General features: G+C 37.8%; 1 protein-coding gene across 4 annotated transcripts in view; it reads right to left on the bottom strand.

Annotated features, from left to right (window-relative positions):
• The window catches only part of rb (adaptor related protein complex 3 subunit ruby), a 196266-nt gene that overhangs the window by 115213 nt on the left and 53985 nt on the right, over window positions 1–27068 (bottom strand). For all 4 annotated transcript variants that reach the window (XM_067137184.2, XM_067137185.2, XM_067137186.2 and 1 more), the window contains 2 exons: window positions 11660–11812; window positions 3937–4130 (listed from right to left, as the gene is read on the bottom strand). In XM_067137184.2, the coding sequence (XP_066993285.2) occupies window positions 3937–4130; window positions 11660–11812 (347 nt within the window). The remainder of the gene's footprint in view (window positions 1–3936; window positions 4131–11659; window positions 11813–27068) is intronic.

Genomic DNA, 27068 nt, shown 5'->3' on the forward strand with positions numbered 1-27068 from the left:
AAGCCTCAAACCTACACGAGTGACAAAGTCTCACTTTCACTTGACAGACTTGGGACTTACCAGAAACAATGTGGTTAATATAAACTGGCAATCAGTGAGGTGCCACCAAAATCAATGACTGTTGTGGAAGGAAAGGATTAAGCAAGCAAGATGGGATTGGATATGTATAAATTACTGAAGTCTGGTTGAGGGAAGAACAACAACATTAAAACAAAGTATTCAGGGACTATAAGTTGCTTTTAACACATGTCTAAAACAAGTAAGGCAAATAAAGGCACTGGGTAAGTGTGGAGGAGATAGAGAATCCAACAGGAATGAGAAATGCTAACTGAATTTCTGTGCTGCTGCAAATACATTCTTCAAGCACAAGACTGCTAAATTCACTGCTCTACTTGTGAGGGCAGGTGTACCGTGTTGATTATATTTGTCTTTGAATTCAGTTGTAGAAGGGAGGTATAGTGTTGCCTAAGGGTGGGGCAAGGGGAGAGGTAGGGAAAAGGAATGGGGAGAGGGGGGAGGAGGGGGAGGGGGATTAAGGCGGGGCCGAAGGATGTGGGGAAAATAGATGGCTGCTGAGGAAAGGTGCTGTGAATAGTATGAAAAACTGAATTATCACTTGTTGGTTTGACGTTTCTAAAAATGGGAATTAGAAGGTCAAACAGGATATTGATCTATAATGTATGAAGCAGCTTTCAGTAATGTTAGGGAGGGGTCCTTTGTTGATGATTTTGAGAATTTCCTATGCCATTTGACTAACACGCTCTCTCCTGCAGTTCAATAATTTTATCTATAATTTATTCAGGTTAACTTCACGGACACCGCAATGAATTGTGAATTTATACCAGCCACAAATTAAGAATGTGTCAATTTTAACCATATCTTTGTGTGTCGTCCTGACAACGTCCAACAGCATTCCAGCATGATTTTAACAACAAGCATTATGGGAACATTTTAAGAATTAAGAGCCTAATTTAACCCTTTCAGACCGTGTACGCACAATTGTGCGGGTTCGTATTTTCTTTATCTCTGAACGTATTTGATGTTTTTTCGGCACTAGACCGGACTGCAGTGATTGTGCGGGACACGTGGCGTGTAGTTCAATTGTTTTTAGTATGACCTTGACCGCCAGGGCAAAGGAAGAAGAGTTTAAAAAGCAGAGTTGATCGGCGAGATGGTGGGTAGCAGCAGTAGTGCCAAAAGTAAGTATTTATTTATTGCGTTTATATTAATCTAAAAGCTTTACTGAACACCGGAATATATTCAATAAAGTGTGTACATTGGTTCGTGAACGTAAATTTTGAAGATACATCATTGTATGTGATACGAGGTTTTGAATTTTGATACGCACAATTGTGTAGATCCTTTTTTTCGAATGTTAGTTTTTACTTTGTAAAATAAACTATCAATATGTGTATTGAGGAGCATTTTAGTCAGTTTTTGACATACAAACAAAAATTCACACCTCCAGTTTTCTTTCAGGTCTGAAAGGGTTAATTTAGTCATATTTTACACATAGTTCATCCCAGATATTTAATGTCAATCGTGTGTTTGTACATTTGTTTTAATGTCAATTGTGTGTTTGAACATTTGTTTTAGTCATTAGATGTATTACATTAAGGCTGATGATGGCCAGCCAAGGTCAAAACTAGTCCCTAGTTTAGAAATGTAATTCAAGATTGCATATTATAGTATTGAAAAGGTGAAATTTATGTCTGTAAATTTGTGATTATAGTCATGCATACAGCTGAAAATTTATTGTACTTCAGGGCACTGACATGTTCCAAGTACCTAATGTTAAAGTTCCTCCCAGTCTGTCCGATGTAAAAAGAATTACAACTGTTGCAAATAATTCTGTATACTCCTGATTTTGAAAAACTATTGAATTTGTTTATGGATGTGGCATTATGTAAGACTTGTGCATTCTTATTATTGGTTTTGAAAACTACTTTTACATCGTGCTTTTTAAAGATGTTAGTGACTTTGTAAATTTGTTCATTGAACAAAAAGATAGAAAGAGAGGACTTGTTTTGTTTATCTTTTTTCAAAGTGGTAGAGGGGTGATATTTATATTTATTGATTATTCTTTCAATAAAGAAATTGTTGTATCCATTAGATTTAGCTATATTACGAATGGTGTTCAACTCCTTTTTAAGGGCTCTTTAGGACATTGGAACACTGAAGGCTCGGTACACCATTAAGGCTGATGATGGCCAGCCAAGGCCAAAACTAGTCCCTAGTTTAGAAATGTAATTCAAAGATTCCATATTATAGTATTGAAAAGGTGGACCATTACGACATTAGTTTAATAATATTGTGATCATAATTCAATACGGATCAAAACCATGAAGTTTATATCCTATGAATGAAAGCAATGGAAAACTACCTCATCCTCATTTTCCTAGTACACCCGTTCAGTGTCATATAAGCTATCTATGACAGCTGATAGTGGAGCTGTTGAGGATCCAACCATTCTTTCAGTTGAAGGAACAACAAACTATAATAGAGGATGCTTCTCTAGACAGACAATAACCTTGTTCACTAGTTCTGCCTACAACTACTGTATGTCTGTTAGTAACCTTTAACAAGCCGGGCTGAGTGGCTCAAGACGGTTGAGGCACTGACTTTCTAACCCCAACTTGACAGGTTCGATCCTGGCTCAGTCCGGTGGTATTTGAAGGTGCTCAAATACGTCAGCCTCGTGTCGGCAGATTTATTGGCACGTAAAAGAACTCCTGGAGGACTAAATTCCTGCACCTCGGCGTCTCCAAAAACCGTAAAAATAGTTAGTGGGACGTAAAGCAAATAACGTTATCATTATTATTATTATTATTATTATTATTATTATTATTATTAAACCTTAACAACATGCAGGTAACGTGATACAGTTATTCAACAACTTCTTACCCATGATACACAGGATCGTTTTCTGTACAGTGAAATAATGAGTAGTACATACATTGATCAGCCAGAACATTAAGACCATCTACCTAATAGACGGTATGTCCACCTTTGGCACAGATAACAGCGGCAATGTGTCTTAGCATGGAAGCAATGAGGCCTTGGTAGGTTGCTGGAGGGAGCTGGCACCACATCTGTACACAAAAGTCACGTAATTCCCATAAATTCTGGGGAGGGGGGGGGGGCGATGAGCTCTGTTCAATCACATCCCAGATGTGTTCGATCGGGTTAAGATCTGGTGAGTTGGGGGAGCAGCACAACAATTGCAACTGGATGACAACAGATTCGCAGCCTCCTATCAGCATGATGAAGGTATAAGGATTCATCAGACAATGCAACGCTCTGCCACTGCGCCAACATCCAGTGACGATGGTCACATGCCCATTTCAGTCGTAGTTGCCGATGTCATGGTGTTAATATTGGCATATGTATAGGTCGTTGGTAGCGGAGGTTCATCCTCAGGAGTGTTCGGTGCACTGTGTGTTCAGACACACTTGTACTCTGCTCAGTATTAAAGTCCGATGTTAGTTCCGTCACAGTTTGCCGCCAGTCTTGTTTTACCAGTCTGCCCAGCCTACGACGTCCGACATCTGTAATGAGGGGTGGCCGCCCAACCCATCGACGTTTGGACGTGGTTTCACCTTGGTTTCGCCACTTGTTGAAGACACTCACCATAGCACTCCTTGAACATCCGACAAATTGTGCAGTTTCCGAAATGCTCATGCCAAGCCTTCGGGCCATCACAATCTGCCCTTGGTCAAACTCAGATAAATTGCGCGCCTTCCTCACTCTACACACGGACAGACTAAAACTACATGCACCGTGGGTGTCTGACTAGCAGTCATTCCTCGTCAGGTGACGCTGCTATCACCTGAATGGGTTAATATTGATAGTAGGTAGGTAGTCATAATGTTCTGGCCGATCAGTGTATATTACCAATGAAAATACTGAGTAACTACACAGCAAAGAGAAACTTACCTTCCAATTGCCTGAATAGTAGCAGCAACAAACTCTTTATCATGGCTGGAGATATATGTCTGAAACTCCCGAAGAATAACAGATATGCTAGTTTCTGTTGCTAAGTTGGTTAAGATTTCCAGTTTTAACAACTTGATATGTGTAGGATCACTTGTTCTGACGAAAAAACTTTTTAAAAATGGCTCAAACATCCCCTACAAGAGAAAGATAGTTAATCACATTTATTTATACTCATTTATCCAGGGTTAAATGTATAACAGAAATGGTTCCCAATAAAATGTTATAACTATGTATAGACACAAATGATATAAGTAAGGGTAGGAACAAACACGTGTCAAGTTGAGCCACATATAGTGAGAACATGAAAAGGAACATATAATACGATAAACACAATCACAAGTCAGTATAGGAAGAGGGAGAAATAGAGAGCTCTTCACAAAATAAGAAAACAAAACCAATTCTTTTTAGCTACTGCTCTGAAGCTTTCTGAAATAAAAACTGTGCACATAATGATTTATGTAATAAAATTTATTGAAAGCACTGAATAACTGATATCAATGATTGAACATGAACAATAAGTACAATTCTTCTTCTTCCTCTAGTGCCATCTCCTCACAGAAGGTTGTAACTTTCATGGAGAAATTATTCCTACTTTGAGTTTCCCAAATCAGGATTCTTGTTTAGTGGATATCAAACCACTGTCAAAGGTTGCACCCCTAGGATAATCTTCTCTGTCCAAATTTCCATTATATCTTGCCTTTATGCTTAGTTGCATCAGGCTGTATTTGTCATTTCAGAAGATACGACAAAAAATGGCTGCATTCTGGCATTTTGCAAGGGTTAAGACTTTGCATGATTTCCTGGTATGACAGGGTACCTTCTCATTGGCGACATGGTCTACACATCAGGCTTTCAAAATTCTGCGATATATCCCTGTTTCAAATGCATTGCTGTCAGTTCATACAAAGTGGCACACGAAATGTCATACTCTGGAAATGTTTATAGAATATTTAATATACAACATATTTAATAAAAAATGGCATTACAACACTTACTGAAATGTGCAAGGTTAGTCAGTATGCAGGACATGTTCAATACGCCCACCTTTTCGGCGTACAACAGCTTCAAGGTAAACCTACATGTTTGTGACCACTATGACATATGTCCTCACTCAACCTTCAGAAAAATACTCGGAATGTCCGCTTGCAGCAGCAGTACATTTTCTGGTTTGTGTTGGTAGATTACCTCCTTCAAATATCCCCATAGGAAGAAGTCACAGGGGTTACGATTGGGCGCCATATGAACCACTGTATCTCTATTGGTAGTCTTGTTGCAAAGAGGTGTGGAAGGATACTGCTTTGCAATATGTCTGTGTATTGCACACTGTTGACTGTGTCACTGAAAGAGATTGGCCCAACAATTCCATGACTTTGCATGATTTCCTGGTATAACAGGGTACCTCCTCATTGGCAACATTGTCTAGCCATGGAAATTGCAGCCCACACACACTCACTTTCACACCATAACTTTCAACCTTGTGAACAATAATCAGACTGTTCTTTCAACCAAAACCAGACATCCTATTTGTTCACAGCACTGTTGAGATAAACATACACCTCATCACTGCACCATGTGTTGTGCGGTGCGGGATCACCTTCTGCAATAGCCCACACAGCAAACTGCACTCACCGTTAGTTTTAGAACCGTTATAATTTTCAATGGGAAAACGTCAAGCTCAGACTGCAGTATTCTCTGAATTGACCGACGAGAGAAGCCCAGCTGAACACGGGCAGTTCTGGTGGATTTGGAGGGGCTCCGAATCACAGCCGCTCTCATGGCAGCAATATTCTCTGGCGAACAGACCCGCTTGAGGTGGGGCTGTTTTCTCTCCATGATATTGCCTTCCGTTTCAAATTGGCTGCCCAGTCTATACAACGTCTGCAAACATGGAGCTCACTAGATACCGAAATGAACATCAAATCTTTCCTGAGTCCGAGCTACACTCTTTATTTTCACATTTTTATTTGTTTTCACCTGCTCACGCATCTACCTCTCTTTGTCTGCCATCTGTCGAATCATGCATGAAATAAGATTTCTCTTCAAAAAAGGGCAAGGTTCTTAGCCTAAAATTACAAATTTCCTTAACAACTTTCAATGTATGACATTTCTTGCACCACTCTGTAGATGAAGGCTTGAGTGCCCATCCTTTGACACTGTAAAGCAGCATAACATAAAACCATGACATGCCAATGAGTTTCAAATTGAAGGTCACTGTTGTGCACAATATAATTTAATTTCAGAAACACTTCTTGCAATGCTGATTCCAATTTTGAATGATTAGTATTATTATTAAATCCAAATACAGTAAAACCTTAATTATCCATCCCTAGATTAATCGATCTGCTGATTATCTGTCGCCAAAAGAAATCTCTATTTTTTAAAAAGCAATGTACAGTTGCTCCAAAACTGAATAAGTGTACTATCGATGTCAATAATAATAATAATAATAATAATAATAATAATAATAATAATAATAATAATAATAATAATAATAATAATAATAATAATCATAATAATATTGGTTTTACGTCCCACTAACCACTTTGATGGTTTTTGGAGACGCCGAGGTGCCGAAATTTTGTCTTGTAGGAGTTCTTTTACGTGCCAGTAAATCTACCGACACGAGGCTGATGTATTTGAGCACCTTCAAATACCACCGACTGAGCTAGGATCGAACCTGCCATGTTGGGGTCACAAGGCCATCGCCTCAACTGCCTGAGCCACTCAGCCCAGCTCTTGACGTCAAGGTATCTTGATACAGTATTCTGTTTTGAAGCGAATGTACATTGACTCTCCGACTCTTGAGTCCACGATCATAACGTACAATAACTACTGTACGCACACGTGCATAGAGCGGCAATTGGCATTGGAGACATGACTTCATACATTTTTTTACTACGTAATTTTATGTAGTGTAAAATTATTTAACTTAACTGTTACAAAAGAAGAGGGATGTTATTCAAATTCAGCAGTCACAAACTTTATTATCCATTCCATTGTTGACGAATAATGTACTGTAATGTTCCTCTCCCAGCCCACAGAGCATAGAGTACGGTATGCTAGTCATTTCCACTTCAGAATGATACCTACAACTTATTTGGTAGCGTGTAACATCTCCGTGTACCGTACGTAGATCTTTCATATCGTTCTCTGTCAAGGTCAAATATTTTCACCACAGGCTACTGCATCAAAAATATTTCACAATGCACCGGAATCAGAAACCAGCCTAGCGGTCCGTCATAGTCAACGTCCACTATTAGTAGACAGGTAGGCTACATTCTGTACTGTAGTGCAAAGTAAGGAAATGTGAGAGTGACTGATAAAGATGAACATTTATTTTCCGTTCTAACAGCCGAGAAATGTTGTAACAACAGTGTGGGACCTAATGAAGAATAAAGACGAAGTGATGCAGTTTGTGACGAGTTCTGACAGTTCACATGGACTTGCTAAAATAAAAAAAATAAAAAATGAAAGCATCATTTTTAAAAGAACTGGATGTTGCATTATTCACGTGGCTTCAGCAAAAGAGAGGCGATAACAAGGCAGGTACAAATTTTTTACGAAAAGATGGGGCTCTCAGGGTCCTCACCAGCGTCCAATGGTTGACTACAGAGATTTAAGGACAGACATGGCATTCGAGAATGAAACATCGAAGGAGAAAAACTAAGTGGTGACAATAGTGCAGCAGAAAACTTTAGATACGAGTTTAGGCGCATAATTGAGAGATACAATTTCGTTCCAAGTCAAGTGTACAATGCCGATGAAACTGGGCTTTATTGGAAGTGCTTAACCAGTAGAACACTAGCAGCTGCTGAAGAGAAATCAGCTCCTGGTCACAAATCTAGTAAAGAGCGCGTTACCATCTTGAGCTGTGTGAACGCTAGTAGCGACCATAAATTAAAATTAGCTATTGTTGGTAAAGCAAAAAATCTGTGTTCTTTCAAAGGAACAGTGATGAAATATTTCCCAGTAGATTATTGTCATAACAAATCTGCATGGATGACATGCGATATTTTCAGAACTTGGTGCCATAATAAGTTTGTTCTGCGGGTTCGAGATTTCTTGGCGTCCAAAGGCTTGCCATTAAAGGCCGTCCTTTTTCTTGATAATGCACCTTCTCACCCTGTTGATACAGAGTTGAAATCAGAGGATGGAAACATTTTTGTTTCCTATTTGCCACCTAATGTAACTTCATTGATTCAGCCGATGGACCTAGGTGTCATTGCAACCTTTAAGGCACATTATAAGAGGGAATTGCTAGCCTCTTACTTTCCGAAGAAACGTCTATGGTTGAGTTCTGGAAAAACCTCAATCTTATAAGCACTTAATTTTGCCCAGACATCAAGGGATCTAGTAACTGTTCAGAAAATCACTCGAACGTGGAGAATATTGCATGTTGATGCCGAAAAGCTCGCCTACGATTTTCATGGGTTCGTTGATGACGATGAGGGATTGATGATCAAAGATATCCTGAAGACTACTGAAAATAACATTCATTTTGGAGAAGTGGATGAAAGTAACATTGAGGAGTGGCTTCATACTGACGATGTATTGCCTGGGCATTACATTTTAACCGATGACAAAATAGTAAATAAAAGCACGAACAGGAATTAAGCAGACAGCTGCGAAGTGGCGAGTGAAAGTGAGGGGAATGGGGAAGAAGAGTGCGTCACAAACAATCGCGTACCGTTTCAGAGTCCACTGGAGTCGGCTGAAACGTTAATGGAATTCTTGGAGCAAGAGGACGATATAAATTTTTCAGACATTCTTGTAATCAGAAAGCTCAGAATGGACATAAAGAAGAAAATAGAAAATAATAGAAAATAAGTTGTAGGAGAGTGCAAAAAACCCCTGATTTTTTTAAAGCAGCTTAAATGACACCAGGTAAATTAATTATATATGGTCTGCTGGTAATTTAGGTGAATATTTAGTATGTAATGTTGCAGCTTTGACTACATTTTGGTTTTAACTCTTAGAATACCAGAGAGCGCAAAAGCGTTCCTCGGCGAGTGAGCGAAAATTGCCGGGAACGCAATAGCACTCCTTACGCAAGCAGTTTTATATTTGCTTGGAGTTCTCAGTTTTTGGACAGATAGCAGCACAATACAGGTGATCTAGATTCTTTGGAACCTGTAGTTTCTGAATCTACCACAACTATTGCGCCAATCGCTGTATTTACGGCGATATGATTTTTTCAAAGCGACTTATATTCTACACCGTAAAAGTTTGTGAGCAGGCAAATGGCCTCTACCGCGCACGATGTGTTCCAGAACGATGACGATTTAGCTGAATATATTAACAGAATCTATGCCGATGATGATTATATTGAGTCTGATGAAGATGTAGCTATATCAGGGTCATGTAATTATGATGTTGGTGATGTTATTTCAGAGACAGAAAGTGAGTGTAGTGATGACATTCCACAGTACAATAAACCTCGTGGTATTGTCATTAGCGAAAGTGACAGTGATGCTGATTCGGAAAGTGACGTAAATGAGGACAGTGTAGGCCATGATGCAGGCAGTAATAACAATAATGTCTATATATGCATAATACAGTGTTCAGTGAAGTTTCAGTTGGAAATGACACTCGGTTCGAGCCCTCCCCGCTATATCTCGAAACACCCGGTCCTAAACATGTGCCTCCCGCTGATGCACAGCCTGTGCAGTATTTTGACCTGTTCTTTACAGTATATATTTTGAATTTAATTGTGAAGGAAACGAATAGGTACGCAAATCAGTTCCTCTCTTCTCTAAAGCCACTGTCGTCCCATTCAACAGCTCGACAATGGGGACCTGTTACTGTCATAATAAAAGCCTTTGTGGCAGTATTATTGGAAATGGGTATTACAAGAAGGCCAACTATACTTTCATACTGGTCGACTAATTCAAGACAGATTCCTTGGTTCGGTACCATGTTTTCCCGCAATAGATTTGAGTTAATTCTGAAATTTTTCCACCTTATTTACAATAGTACCATCTTTCCACCTGGCCACCCTAAGTATGATCCATGTGCAAGATTTCAGCCAATAGTTGACCATGCCAATAGACTGTTCCAGTTTCACTACACACCTCATCAGCAATTAAGTGTAGATGAATCGTTAGTGGGCACTAAATGCCATTCATCTCTGATGCAGTATCTCCCAAATAAGAAGCATCATAGGTGGGGCATTAAGTTTTGGATGATTTGTGACTCTGTCATCAATTACTGCCTGGGGTTTTATTGCTACAGAGGGGCAAAGAGTAATGTAGACAAAGAGAAAATTAAGAAGTTTGGCTTGGGACATGTAGTAGTTCATACATTACTGACTATGGGATATTTAAAGAAAGGCTATCACGTTTTCACTGACAATTTTTTTACCAGCATTCCTTTGGCCAAGTACCTATTTGAAAATGGTACTTACCTAACAGGCACCCTCAGACGCAACAGAAAAGATATTCCGCAGGGACTGAAAGGAAAGTCTGATGTAGGACAAGAGAAATATTTTCAGAGCAATGAGATTCTTGTTGCTGGGCACCGGGAAAAAAATCACAGAAAAATCCAGTGCTTCTTTTGTCTACATCCTGCACAGCACACACTAAAACAACAGTCAAGAGGTGTTGAGGACAGCAGGTTGAAGTAAGAAAGCTAGCTGTAGTCCTCGAATATAACAAATCAATGGGAGGAGTTGACGCATCTGACATGATGCTGTACACATACTTTGACGAGCGCCGAACACTAAAATACTGGAAGAAGGTGGTATTTTGTATCTTTGCCCGAATGGTGCTGAATTCGTACTTGATTTATAAACAGAATACTTCTAGTAAAGTTATGACGCAGCTCAAGTTCACCTCCTCCATAATAGAATCAATAGAAAAGGAATGGATCCAAGAGAAGAACCTAATAAACAACCCCTTACCCAAGCTAAATCCACCTAGGGAAGGTGAACTTTTGGTGAAATTAGATGGCAGGTTATTGAACAGATGCGTTGTGTGCAGCAAAAAAGATGGAGGGCCAGTAAAAAGATCATGAACTGCCTGTTCCAAGTGTATGAAGGGTCTTCATTGCATCTGCGTAGGGTATCACAAGTGTTAAAAGTGAACCAGCATGAAATGTGTACATTTGTACAGTGAAATAAAATATTTTTAAAATTAGAAACTTTAGTGCCTAGGATATTGAAATTTTGCAAATAGTGAACCAAAAGAGCATGTATTTGCAGACAATAATATTGTGCATAATTTTGATTTGTGTTTCTTTATCTAAATTTTGACTTTTCAATTTTCATTTTGATAATTATTAAACTATAATTTTTTTAATATTTTATAGCGTTAATATAACATAGCTTGTGAATTTAAAAACATGTAAAGCAACTACTTTTCTATGATTAGCAAAAATTTCAAAGGCATATCTTCAATAATAAGTTATAATGATTTTACTGAAACAGTGCAATTTCTTAAAATAAAAGCCTGGTATTCTTTGCGTAGACCACCTATAAGCAACTGGTACTAAAAGGGTTAAAGATGCACAGCATTTTAAGCTTACAGTATACGGTAGTCCATTAAAATTAGTAGTATGGATTATCCAGGTTTTTTTTATTAACCGTTCACCCCTTCCCGGGCATTAGAATGGATAATCGAGGTTTTACTGTACAGGTATGGGCTAATTTAAGCCACGTTTTACAAACCTTTCTTAGTGTAGAAATGGAAGCAATGCAGTTCAGAACAACAGACTGAACTTCTCGGTGTGATCTCAGCAGCCGAATCAAAGCTTTGGCTACAACATTGACCTCAGTTTTTGGAGCTACATGATGATACAGCTGAGCTACACTCATGACCACCTGAAATAACATAAAACAAACATTAGAATTTCAGCTAACTCTGCTCACCCATACATTTAAAACACTAGCATGAATTTTGTTCACCTTCCTTTGACAGAACGGCTGAATGGATTGACTTGATAAAGCTCTTGGTCTGTAGATCTGAAGTGTCTCTTCAAAAGAAAAATGTGCTGCTGTATATTTTAAAATTAAAGAAAATGTAGCATTCTCTTTGGCAATAATGCTCATCACTACACCAAGAACACCTGGACCATGAGGAGAATTGCAAGAGTGAGAGCACTGAAGCATCAGATGCAAGAGGAGAGGTAGAAGGGGGCAAGTACGCATGCACAGTTAGACGTTTTCTCAGTCAGCTCTACTTCAACTTCTTCCAGTCTGTGTGGTGGTGAGTCGCTTGGTCGGGAAGGGGCTATTCAGTGTGATTTTACTGTCTTTTCTACAGCTCTCCCTATATTGGCTAGCTTGAAGTGATTTTGGAGAAATTTAAACTTTTTTTTTTTCCATGCCATCTCTCGCTACATTTGTTAGCTTGAAGTAATTTTGGAGAAATTTAAACTTAGTTTCTTTTTCCATGCCATCTCTCCCTATATTTGTTGGTTTGAGTGATTTTGGAGAAATTTAAATTATTTTCTTTTCATATATTATCATTTAAACTTTCAAGGCTCGTGTAACTATTCGTGAAGTATATTTTGGGCTTATGCTGTGTAATTGATTATAAACACACTCTACACGTTTCAAAAGGAATCTTGCCTTTCTTCATCAGGAGACAACAGAGAAATGAAACGACAGATTAAAGGTTGCTAGGAGAAAGCAACAAGGAATTTAAAATGGTGCCTTGAGATGTAAAAGGGACGTCATTTTAGCCCCATGCTACAGACAACGAATGGCAACAGGAAAGCATCATTCTCTAATGGTTCTGATAATAGGTAGCCATGATTCACTGAGGTTGAAGCCTGTATCGCGATTGAAATTATCTGGATGTTTACGTATTTCAACCGCCTCTCTGATAATTCTTGGGCGATATTGCTTTATACGGGAAAGAACATCCACTTCTTGGAACAAGACATCATGACCAGGTCTTAAAGTATGATCAGCAACAGCTGATTTATCAGGTTGGTTGAGCCTGATACACCCGATGTGTTCCTTGATGCGAGTACATACTGTTCTCGAAGTCTGCCCAATATAAACCTCGCCACAATTACAGGGAACTCTGTAGGTACCAGGTTGTTGCAATTTAGGCAAACTATCCTTAGTTGGTCGCAGGAGTTGCCTAATCTTAATTGATGTTCCAAAAAGAAGTTTGTACAAGGCACTTACGTAAGTCTTTAGCAATACAATCCGTCGTGTTATGTATGTAAGGTAGGTAAACAGTTCCTTTTACATCTTTTTCCTTAACAAACAACCGATTATGCGTTGAATTCAGAACCGTTTGTGAAGTGTCAGCTCTACAAGAGGAAAATAACACCTTGAGAACCACCTTTGAGAGCAACAGTTACAGCATAGCTTTGATCTCAATGGTTCTGGAATCAATGCACAATCGGTCATCTGTACATAACCAAGTTGTTGATTATTTATGGCAATGGGAATATTATTTGTAATTTATTGTTTAGAGGCACAGCTGATGCAGGACATTACAGCATTATTTAATACAATGTTAATTCGGAGATTAATGCTCCTGTAAATAAGTGAGTTTGATATAAGTGCAATCATTATTTACGTCATAACATGACACAGGAGTACCGGAACAAGAAACTATTTGTGAAGCGACTGATTGAAGAAGAAAAGGAAAAGTGCTGGGACGAATTCATTACCAGGTTAGCAGAAGACTGTGAAAGTAATAGGAAGTTACTTTATAAAGTAGTCGAGAACAGAAGTGAGCATGGCATTATCCTAGCACTGGAAACAGATGATGGGAACCTGGTGAAGACAGATCAAGACATCCGAGAAGAACTGAAGAACTACTTCAATACTTTATTAAATGGAGAAAGTCTTCAACACCAGCTAACATGGCTAGAAGTGGAGTCTCAGCTGAAAAACATGGAAAAAGGTTTTGATGACCTCACTGCTGACATGATAAAGGCAGCTGTAACACAAGGCATACAATGATTGTATGGTTGTCTGGAAAGAGAACAGAATACCAGAGGCCTGGGTGAAAGGTATCATTATCCCTCTGTAAAAAAAAAAAAAAAAAAAAAAAAACTCAATATCTAGGTCACATTATGAGAGGCAAGAAGTACCAGCTATTACAACTCATCATTGAAGGTAAAATACAGGGGAAAAGGTCTGTTGGCAGGAGGAAGAATTCATGGCTGAAGGACATCCGAAGATGGCACAACTGCACTTCAGAAGATGCTTTCCATGCTGCAACATCACGTCCAGAGCTGGCTATGTGGACCGCCAACCTCCGCTAGGAGAAGGCGCCTCAAGAAGAAAATAAAAAGGGAGACAAGGAGAAATGTGGAAATTATAGGGGTATCACTCTACTTTCTTGCTCACTTAAACTTCTGGAGAAGGTAACTGAAAGAAGAATCAGGAATATAGTTAAACCGTTATTGGAGGAGGAGCAACACGGGTTCAGGAAGAACCAAAGCACTACAGACCTGATATTTGCTGTCCGAATGCTAACAGAAAAGCACTGGGAATATGGTAAGAACTTAGTGATGGTTTTTATGGACATCAAGAAGGCCTACAATAGTGTGACTAGAGTGATAATCTGGGAATGCCTAGAAGGTATAGGTGTGCCAAACTTCCTAATCAATAAAGTAAAGATGATCTATCAAATGTGCTTAAGCTGTGTCTAAGTAGCGCATGGAAGATCAGATTGGTTTGAAACCAAAAGAGAAGTCCAGCAGGGAAGCGCCTTGTCACCACTCCTGTTCATCACTGTTATGGATCGGATTATAAAGGCCATCAAAGAACATTGCAAAGAACCTAACACTTGCAATATTTGCAAATGATGTTCTGATCTGGGGAAAAAATGAAGCAGAAGTACAGGAGAAACTAAATCTTTGGAATGGCAAGTTTAAAGAATATTAATTAAACATCAGTAAAACAAAAACTGTTGAAATGACTATCAATAGGAAAGGCACAGATTCAAACATTTTCCTGGAGGGAACTCTATTGCATTCTTTTTCTAACTTCAAATACCTTGGAAGCATCATTTCAAAAGATAACACAGTAAACCAAGAAATAATAGGACTCAGAAAGTTTCTTAATTTTATTTTCAAGTGAGAAATCTACTCTGGGATTGATAAAATCCCCGTAAAGCAAAATTGACCATCTTTTATACTTCATTCCAATTCTAACATATGGACTCGAAACATGTACTCTGCATAACATGGCAAATAGTGAAATTCAGTCAACAGAAATGAAATTGATCAGAACAATGAACCAGAAGACCAGGGAGGACAAGATTAGAAATGAAGCAAATAGGAAAGGGGCTGGCATCAAAATAACTGTTACCAAGTTTTTAGGAAGACGCAGGCTACAATGGTTTGCAAATATTATGAGGATGGACGGAACGAGAACAGCAAGGAATTACTTTGACAGAGAAGTGAAAGGGAAGAGGCCAGTTGGGAGGCCAAGGAATAGATGGACAGACACAGTGAAATCGGAGATCAGCAAGAGGAATGCCAAGTGGGAGGACATAGAGGAACAGAAACTATACTTTGACAGGAAGAAGTAGCGAGTGCTTTTACACCACACCCGGGAAAATGGAGTTGGAAAATGATGGTGATTATTTAAGTCCACCTATTCAATACAATCAGATATGCACCACTTAAACTAAATGGTCTGTACACACATAATGTCTCAAGGACATGTTTTGACCTTGTGAAGGTCATCTTCAGCTTATAATGTAGGGAATAAGACATTCAGACTCTAAGATAAGACATATAGGTAAAAGAATGAGAAAAGTTCAGGTTAAACAATAACAAATATAAAAAAATATCATATGTTGTTTTACAGTCTTATTGTGTTTAGCTAGGTGATAATTGACTAGATGATTGGCAGTTCAATGTTGAATAAAAAGAGTAAAATGTGCCCAGCTGGAGGATAGATGAAGACCATGTGCAATAAAAATGAACGATAAAATCAGTCGTCAAGATGAAATTTATCACCTATAAAAGAATTGGATGAAAAAAGACACTGATCGGTTGTATGGAGGGTACGAACAGGCGCAAAAGGGACGAGAAATTTGAGACAAAACTCTTTTAAAAACTAATACAAATCTGCCATTTCAGAAAAAAAATCTGCATATCATGCTATACAGTGCTGGGTCCTTGACAAATGAATGTAAACAACTGTTCAGCACTATACTTCTCTTGCAAGAAAACTATGCTTTGTTATTTTGGTGAATGCTGTTGTAATTGTAAAACTGACTTGCCTGAATTTAAAATTTAAATTTTTTGTTTGTTGCCTAAAGTAAAAAAATGTGATTTTATAGAATGTCGATGTGCTGAGTCCGAATTTTCAATCCGTTTATTTCTATCACGTAAGGTTTTCTTGCAAAATCACTGTACAAGTATTGTATACATTACGCGAATTTCATCACAAACATTTTCATAACACTTTTTTTATTTTAAAGAAAAACAATATTTAATATACACAACTTGCTGGAATTAATGTGTATGGTTGTTAATACATACCACTGGAGTGTTTTTGCTTTATTTTGTCTTGTTTACTCACTATAGGAAAGTTTCACACAAATTTTACACTCTTTGCTTGTTACTTGAGAAAGTCCTCCTGTTCCTTTTTCTTTTATGTCTGTCTTGAGGTATTTAACGCTTTAACATCCAACAATAGTCTGCAAGCATACTGATGCTCCAGCGTCCCTGGTATTTCCTTTCAAACTCAAGCACATCCTTGTGAAATTGTTTGCCTTGCTCTTTGCTCAAAGATCCTAGATTTTCAGAGAAATAATCTAGGTGAGAAAAATTTTTGTTTTTGCTAGTTGCTTTACGTCGCACCGACACAGAGAGGTCTTATGGCGACGATGGGACAGGAAAGGGCTAGGAGTGGGAAGGAAGCGGCCATGGCCTTAATTAAGGTACAGCCCCAGCATTTGCCTGGTGTGAAAATGGGAAAACACGGAAAACCATTTTCAGGGCTGCCGACAGTGGGGTTCGAACCTACTATCTCCCGAATACTGGATATTGGCCGCACTTAAGCGACTGCAGCTATCGAGCTCGGTAGGTGAGAAAAGAGGAAATTAATTTTCATATTCATGTTACAACCAAGTTCCTTTTATGTTTCAAGCATGTTAGCCACAATGTTTTGGTAATTGCGATCCTTGTTGTTACCTAGAAATTTTGAAACAAATTCACAGAAAGATATCCATGCTGCTTTCTCTTTTTCATCTATAGTGATTTTAAATGCTGCATCTGACATCAATTTTTTTATATCAGGACCATTAAATATACCTTCTTTTAATTTTGCTTCAGATAGTATTGGAAATTTCTCACATATGTATTTGAAACAGTCTCCTTCCTTATGTAAATCCTTTACAAATGGCTTCATTAAGCCAAGCTTAATGTGGAGAGGTGGCACCAAAATGTTAGGAGGACTCACAAGGCTTTGGCGCACAACATTCTTAGAACCGACTTCCAAACTTTCTCGAGGTGGCCAGTCTTCCTTAGTCCAATGATCAACTCATGCCCTGCTATCCCACAGGCAAAGAAAGCATGGAAGTTTGGTAAAACCAGATTGTTGACCCAGCAGCATAGTAACAACTTTAAAATTGCCACAAACTTGCCAGTTGTGTTCACTGTAGTTAACTCGCAATAACATCAAATGCAAATCTGCGTATGATTCTTTGAGGATCACTGAATAGGCAACAGGCACTGAACCAAAAATGTTTCCATTATGAAGGAGAACACCCTTTCAACTTTGCTGGGAAGCATCAATGAACAGTCTCCATTCACTTGGATCACAGTTTTAGCATAAGTTCTTTCACATTATTGCAATATACAAGGTAGCCATCTTCGGAGGAAAAGTATTTAAATTCTATTTCGCATTGTCTGTACCAACAGAATGACGGTTTCGGACAGAGCAGATTTTTTCTTGGAGTCTACAACCCAACAACTCAACTCTTTAGAGAGGGAAAGATCCCTCACCAAATAATTTAATTCACTCTGGTTAAAACACCCACATTCTGGAGCAGACAATATTGGTAGGTAGTCACTGTCACTTGTCACAATTTCCATCACTTCTACATCAGACTCGGATGAAAACTGTTCAAGATTTTCTGGTCACACAGGGATTGGTACATCAGGCCCATGGGGGACAGGTAAAATGGCTGACAGAACATCTGGGTACACAATTTGCTTTTCATTTTTAGAATTGTATCTCTCCACATCACACGAACAGAAGTAGCAGTCATTACTATGGCTTGACTGGTCTCTCCAAACCACAGGTATTCCAAAAGACAGTGACGGTCGTTTGCCATTGACCCAGTGATGAAGATCTTCAATGCATACTCCAGATACTTTGAGGGCTGCCCAAGATTTACTTTGGTCTCCAAGTTTGATTCTAAAATAGGCAAGATACTTTTTTTTTTTTTCAAAAATCTGCAATATTACACCTTTGCTTAGGTAATGTGTATTTCCCACATATGTAACAAAAGTGGTCTGGATCATTTATACATGAGCAATGCGACATGGTAAATATACTTTTATACTGAACTACAAACTCACAACATTCTATTCCACAATACAGCTTGAAACTGATATATTTTCCAGATGACACACACTAATGCAATGTGAGAGACACTAAGACAGGATGTGTAAGTTTTCACAAAGATAAGAATGTGCTGTCACCAAGGAGTGGCTATCCCCCACAAATAAACCTAAGATGGCAAGGGTGCACGTTATCTCGATCTAACTTCCTGAAGTGCTCGCACCCTGTATCAGATAAGAAACATCTGGTGCCCTCAGCGTTTACTATAATCATGTTAAAAGCATTCTAAATACATGTGGTCTTCAAATCCTGACATCATAAAACTACACATTACAGTTTATGTAATTATTCTTTGGGCATACAAAAATTACTCTACATGGAAAATAAAATAGAATTTTAAAAAAATTAAATGGTATGTGATGAATATGAATTCAGCATGCTAAAAGTACCCCCAAAACAATCAAACTTCGGAGGCAGCCATTTCATCGCAGACTAGTGTTTCTCACTGGAGATGGTGATCTCAACAAATTTCAGAGAAAATATTTGGCATTACGATAGTACTATGTCCTTCATTTCCTTTGGTGCCAATGTTACCGTACCACCTGGATACAGACCATACTGTTTTAAATTTCTGGAATTGTACATCATCCAAAAAAGTAACTGATAGTTGTTACATATTAGTTTGCCCAGAAGCTAATCAAATCACTCTAGTAAATCCAGTGAATTCTTGCATCAGGGAGGACACACTTCTTATTTTGTACAACATTTTGCAACAGCATAAGCCCTACATGCAATCATATAAGACAATGCATACAAAAATAAGCAAGAAAAATGAATTGGCTTTAAGAGAAAATGTCAGCCATTAGATTTAGTCAGGTGCTTCTGTCATGAACCAACCTCAAGCAGATCCTAGACATTACAATAACCTAACCTCCTCAGAGGTTTCTGCTGTTTTAGAAACAACTGATGGTGCTCTGGCTTCATGCTATCACATGGCAGTTTTTTCTTATCAGAGAACTTTAAAAGAAATTAACAGTATACATTGTGATCACTTAACTTTCATTTTAAACTGGTCTTGCAGAGAAACAGGGTGAAATATTTCACTGCCACAAGATGGAATCGTAAGACAAATATCAGGCAAAATATGACAATGCACGAATATATTTTGCAGAGACTGACAATTTGAGGTTGTCCTGCAAAAATGTCATCTCTTTACTCCATACTGGAAAACTTACTCAACAATTAATAGTTGACTATTGTTGCTGAACAGAAAGAGATGGACAGATGTGAATTCACAATCAACAGACAAAACTGAGTGTCAATACCTATGTCGGTCTTGCTGATGCTTCACACGATAGAGCTGAAACTGAAAGATTAAGAGCTGGTTATATTGTTATTTTGCCTTTTACTTTCATCGGCAGTCCTTGAAATATGTTGCAAAATTATCAGGATAATTTGGCAATTGTGAGAAAATTTGGTAAACCAGACCTCTTCATTACTTTTACTTACAATCCCTCATGGCATGAAACTACTATTCGCCTTCACCTTTATGAAACTGCAAACAATAGACTTGATATTGTTTGCATTTCAAATGCAAAAGTAAAGGAACTCCTATGTTTAATAATTAATCAGAAGAAAACATTTATTTTTCTAGCTGCTTAACGTCGCACTGACACAGATAGGTCTAATACCAATATAAATGGTCCGTTATTGGACATTATGGCGACAATAAGCAAACTTTTGACCAGGTACAAATCTTCTCATACACAGTTGAATTCCAGGAGTGAGGTTTACTTCATATACACTTACTGGTATGTCTTCAAGATACAGTAGTTGTAAATTATGAGAACTCCCTGATATTGATAAGTTTCTGAAGAAGTACCAGATCCTTCCAATGCCATGGTACATGGACCTTGCAGCCTTCTCAATCCTAATTCAATTTGCATGAAAGCTGGAAGGTCTAAGAAGGATTTTCCAAGAGTTTGTTCCAGAAACTAAAGAGAATGTGGATGGCTATCCACTTTAAAACAGGTGACAGAATGGAAGAACATATAACCAAATGTGTACAAGGCACCAATGTGGAAATTGACGATCTCTTTATTGTTCTTAACAATCAATTTCTATTGATGTACTTTGTGGTCCATATTAATGTCAAAATTTGTGCAAGTGTACACATTATCAAATATGTAAATAAATACGTTCATACGGAACATGACTTGCAAATCACAGCAAATTATGGAACGCTACATTATGATGAAGCTGCTACGTATATGTTGGTTCAAATGAGACTGCATACAGTATGTATAACTGAGCTTCAGATTTGAGTAAGATCAACTCATTCAAGATGTGGTGCTGGAGAAGAATGCTTCGCATTCCTTGGACAGCATTTTGAACCAACGAATCCATCCTCAAGGAGCTGAACATAAGTACCAGGTTACTGGCAAAATGTCAACAGAGGATTCTCCAATTCATTTCAGGCAAGAAATCAGTACAGCCCTCAGAACCACCCAGTACCTGCTTTCTCTCATTGGTCACATCCATTAGACGTGTAACACATGCACACATCTGAAGAGAGCTAAGTACGGGACATTTAGCATGAACGAAACCCACGCAGAGGGGAAAGTACTTGCTTCCCCACCTACCCAGGCAACAGAAATACTGTGTATGTCAACTCACTGAGTGTCAAATTTTCCGGTTTCTTTGTAATTCCTGTGTGCGAAGGCTGGCTGAAATGTTAGTGGTCTCGACCGTGAGTTCATTATCAAATGGCATCGCGCTCAACCATTGTAAGAAAGAATGACCCTTATTTTTGTCAATACAGGCCCTATTAAACTACTTTAATATTCTTGCAAGCACTATCAAAAAAGGAATGAATATACTTTGCACTAAAATATGAAAGAAATTAAGATGAAAGAAGGTAACTTTCATTTAAAGACCTAGGGCGCACCCTTTTACTGAAATATTATACCAGTCTTTCTTCTTAATATAATTATGAAAATGGGAGAGAAAGTAAATGGAACAAATAAAAATATAAAAATAAAAGACAGAGACAATGCTTCCATTTACAAACACTTATAAATGAATATTCTTTACAATCCAAAAATATGAATAACGATAGGTGTGTTGTAATAAATAAAAATAAGATATTCTCACAATATCCTAGTAAAATGCCTTGAAAGAAACAAAGGAGTGCATTTTGTAAATAAATAAATAAATAAATAAATAAATAAATAAATAAATAAATAAATAAATAAATAAACAAACAAACAAACAAACGATTCCTGCACACAAAAATAATTGTATTTGTATAAAATGAAAATATGCACTAGTTTTCCACGAAAATAATAATTTTCTAGCCATCCAAATGATTGGAGGAAACTATGCAAGGAAAACTGGGAAACTGAATGGTTCTTCATTACTTTGTTAATAAGAAAGGATTTTCATTTCTGGCTTCTAAAAGAGTTGTCTTGCCCTCTAGTTGCCTTGTCAAGTTGCCCCGACTTTCTGCGAGTTTTAAGGCCCTCCGTGCCCTCTTCGTGGTACTTCTTATCTAAAACCAAACTGTGTGTTCTAATAAGATGGTAAAGTAAAAGCACCGAAAAATTATAACAATTGCAGAGTACTGAAGCATTTTAATATCTGTATGCAACTCCATTGTTTTAGCAGTTTGGAAACACTAAATTACATGAGAAGTCCACATTCATGCGAGCCTGATTGTGATCAGTATTTGAATGGGTCGAGGTGCTGTGTGCTATTCTATATTGCCAAAAATACATTACAGGCCCATAAGTTATTCACAGGGGAAAATGTGCTAAGTAGGTCAGTCTTTTCCTTTCTTTTCACGAACTGCCATGTGGTATAAAAAATATTCCTTCTTATTATGACAATTCTTTCCACCTTTATAAAGCCGTTGAATTTTAAATATCTGCTGAGTTTATTCCCCATAGGGTGTATTATAAATAATAATAATAATAATAATAATAATAATAATAATAATAATAATAATAAAACTGGGCTTACTTTGTGAGAGTTTTGGTGATTTCTTCAATATAATCGGAATAATATTATGTATTAAGGCTTTCCTATATTATCGTATGCTCCATCCTTTATTCATGTTTTGCAAGAATTTTTAGATGTGTATTTGTATTTAATCACTCAATATTTCAATAAGAACTAGTCACAATGTTACCCGTTAGGTGGGGTTACTTTGACACACCATCTTTTACCATGCATTTCCACATCTGGTGCAGATGTCACAAAGTTACCCCCATTTAAGATTTTGACTAAATATAAAAGGAGAATTTCTTTCACAACCATGATAATACAACACACTGTACATTTTTAAACCCTCAGATATAAACATTTGAAATATTTGCATCATTCAAGAGATAATTTTTTTTACAAATTGCTTACTTTACGCTGTTTTTTGCGAGTTCTGGTATGTCATAGGTTTCAAGTTTTCCGTTTTGTATGGTTGGATTAATTTTACACCATATTTTGTCATCTGCATATTAAATTTCATCCTTGATATCCAGCCACTTCCCAGTGATGTCTATTGCTCTGACAACCGCACCCCACTTGTACACTTCCATTACGATTCCTGGATAGTACTTGTCGTCGAATATTACAATTACGTGCATTCCAACAGGCTTATCATCGGATTTGAAGGTACGATTTTCACGAATTGGAATTTCTTCACAGTCAGAATTAGATTCTTCTTCATGCCCTGAATTGTCTTTTGATTCAGTACAGATATCATTGTCATTTTTAATTGAATCCCCTGTTCGGGTGTCTTTACTGTACTTTGAGAGACAGTTCCCATCGGAGGCACTACAGCTAGAAATCTCAACTGCAGTGTCAAAATCTGAGACTGTCATACCTTTTAAACATGGCACATCTATACATCTCCCCTTTCTTCAGCCATTAGTTGTTACCTCACCTCTTTTGTGATTCAGGTGCTCAATGAAGCTTTCTTACAACTTGTTTCATAGCCTCACCTTCTACAACCATTGGCTTATTGTACACGTGTTTCAGCACTTCTTCCTGGCTTAGAGGGCAAATACCACATTTCCTGTATCAAAAACGATCCAGTTTCCTGAATTTTATTTTTAGCTATCTCAATCGGAAGCCATATTTTTGATTATGCTAATTTCTTAAACTGTGATCTATACCATTAGCGTACAGTTACCTACTGAATATCAGTCTGACTAAATAAATTTCCCCAAAACTGTCATCTGTACCATTCATCACCACCCCCCTCCTTTCCCCTTACCAAACTCCTGCCGGGTTTGGGGCATTTATGGCACTTCTCCAACTTCCTCTCGCCTTCCACCATTCATCTTCCATGATTTTGTTCCAGTCCAAGTTTCTTCTCTTGTACTCCTCTTTATCAAATCAATCCACCATGTTCTAGGTATCTCTCTTGCTCTCTTTCCCTCGAACTTTATCTCCATCATCTGTTTTGGTATTCTTTTCTCCTCTATCCTCCATACATGTCCAAAACATTTTACTGTAGTTTACCCCTATCAATTCTCTCATTTAGGTTTTCCATTCTGACCTTCTTTCTCACATCTTCGTATTTCAATCTGTCTTTTCTTCTTACCTTTACTATTAAGGTTTCCGATTCTGAGCTTCTTACTCACCTCTTCGTTTCTCAATCTGTCTTCCTTCGTCTTTCCTATCATACCTCTTACGTATTTCATTTCACTCGCTTGATTTCTACTCTCCTTTCTACTTGCCATCGTCCAAGTCTCAGCCACATATGTCAATATGGGTGCATAATATATTTAGTACATTATCTCTTTACACTTCCTTGGTACTTCCTTATTTCAGACAAGGCTTCATACACTCTGGTAGAATGCATTGCTCTGTTGCACCCTCTTACTAATCTCCATGTCCAGCCTTGTATTCTGCATTAATTCCCTCCTTAAGTATTTGAAAGTGTCAACAATTTCAATGCCTTTCCCTTGTCTTTCTCCTCTTTATATCACCAGGGACTTGCTTTTCTCTATGCTGATTTTGATACCATATCTTTCAATTTTCTTGTTCAGTGGATCAAGTTATTCTTGTACTTCTCTGATGTTTGTTCTCCAGACCAAAATATCGTCTGCAAATACTAATAACTTCATCTCCCTATTCCCGTATGCTTCCTTTGTCTCCTTTACAATTTTGTCCATAATCATTAGAAACAAAAAAAAGGCGACAACATACCCCCGTCTTAGTCCAGTTTCATTTCTAAACCATTCTGTCTCTCCAAACAGAGTCTGTACACTGCTGACAAGAGGTTGTTTTTTTTTCTTTTTTCTTTTTTCCATTGCTTGTACCATTTTTACAGTTTGTGTTCCTAGTCTTTTTCGACTGCGGTTTCCCCACACCTTCTCCCTGAAAACATTATTGTATGCCTTTGTTAGATCTATGAATGTCATGACCAAATCCTTTTCATATTCTTAACTCTTTTCCATTAATTGCCTCATACTGAAGATTGAGTCCACTGTAAATCTTCCTCTTCTAAAGCTATACTGTTCATCTTACAACTCTCCTATCTTTCTCCTCTCTAATATTCTTTCCATAATTTTTGCCACTTGTGATAAGAGTGTGATTCCTCTACAGTTACCAGAAACACTTTTGTCTTCCTCCTACTGTTGAGTCATACCATATTACTACCATCTCCTCTGCACAATGTCTAACATTCAGCAGTTTATCAAAACACTCCTTCCATCTTCTCTTTATTTCTTCTGGATGTGTTACCAACTTTTCACCTTCCTCTTTCATCAGCTTTGTATAAACTCTTTCTTTCCTATTACTTCGTACAATTCCATACAGCATTCTTTTACTGCTAGTTCCATCTGTTTCTGTTTTTGTGTAAATTCTTCTCGACTTTTCTTCTCCAAACAATTTCTTACATTACATTACATTATCAAGATATACAAGAACCTCGTTTATCCGGCCCTAATTAATCTGGATCTCCGGTTTATCCAGTTCGAAAATTTTAAAAAATTTTACTTGTACAGTATTTTTATTTACGAGGTCGATTCTTCCTGAATGTCTTTTCCGCCAAGGATAGTTAAGGACAGGAATTGGAAGTAAGTCGGCCATGGTCTATCAAAGGTACTGTTCCAGCATTTGCCTGGAATTGAGAATGGGAAATCGTGGATTCTTCTGAGTTCCTTAACACATTTGCACACATTCCCAGATGCTTAGACGTAGAAGTGAATGACGTAAATGACTGGTTGAAAAATTACTGTAATTCAGGCTACGGCATAATAACATTTGAAAATAAAACCGGTGCTCCATCAGAAGAAACAATGACTAATGGAGACGCAACAATGCAGTTGGACAAACTGATGGTCTATTTAGAATCCCAGACTGAAACCACACCGGCAGAGCTGATGTTAGTAAAAAGTCTTCGTGATCGTGCTGCGCGCAAACGCTATATAAATGTAAAAGAGAAAAAGGTCACACATTATTTTAGTGCATAAGACAGAGTTATAAATGTAATCCGGATCAGGTCCGGTCTCACTTAATCCAGGTAAACGAGGTTCTTGTGTACTTCCTTTTGCTTTCTTCTTTTTTATCTCTAATCCTTTCTTGCCGCCATACTTTCTTCTTTTCTTTCAATGCTTCTCTCACTTTCTCATTCCACCATGGTGTCTCCTTTTCTTTCACTCTCATTGATGTTCTACCACAGGCACTCTCTGCCCCACTTATAAATGCCCTTTTGAAGTTGGACCATTCCTCTTCCACACTTCCACATTTTGATTATGCCCACCTTCATCTGTACCATAGTTCATAATTGGTACTGAATATCAATATGACCTAACTGACTATAATTATGATCAATATTTAATGTTTACAGACCAGTTAAGTTATTAGACTAGCTAGAATATCTAACTATATTACAGACAATGATTCTACAAAATAATATTTCTTCTTGTCTCTTACAACATAATATCAGATATTTTAGTAATTGTTTAAGAAGCCTTTCTCGTGGACAGTCGAGAATTCTTCTGAGGACACAGAGCACAGTTTTCTGCGAAACGTTAAGAATTTCACCTTATTTTCTTGACATGGCACAAGCCCAAAGGCCTATACAATATCATGTCTATTTTAGTACCACTTCATCCTTGATCTTTCTTTGGTAGAATCAAGTGTAGAGTTTCATGAATGTCTTTCTTTAAGCAGACTTTTTTTTTTCTCCTTTAGTTTTCATGTAACTTACTGCATTTAAAATCCTCCTCTCTGAAACAATCTTATAATATGAGTAAATATTGGAAAGGAAAAATCTAGTGTCAAATAAAATCTTATAAAGAGAGGAACATGAAAAAGAACAAACAGGATGAACACAATCATAGTCAGTGCAGGAAGAGGGGGCAATAGAAATAGCCACACAAATTTCGTGCGGCTATTTCTAGCTGAGTGCAGCCCTTGTAAGGCAGACTCTCTGATGAGGGTGGGTGGCATCTGCCATGTGTAGGTTACTGCGTGTTATTGTGGTGGAGGACAGTGTTATGTGTGGTGTGCGAGTTGCAGGGATGTTGGGGACAGCACTAACACCCAGCCCCCGGGTCATTCGAATAAACCA

This window comes from Anabrus simplex, chromosome 1 (genome assembly GCF_040414725.1).
Source record: "Anabrus simplex isolate iqAnaSimp1 chromosome 1, ASM4041472v1, whole genome shotgun sequence".
NCBI lineage: Eukaryota > Metazoa > Arthropoda > Insecta > Orthoptera > Tettigoniidae > Anabrus > Anabrus simplex.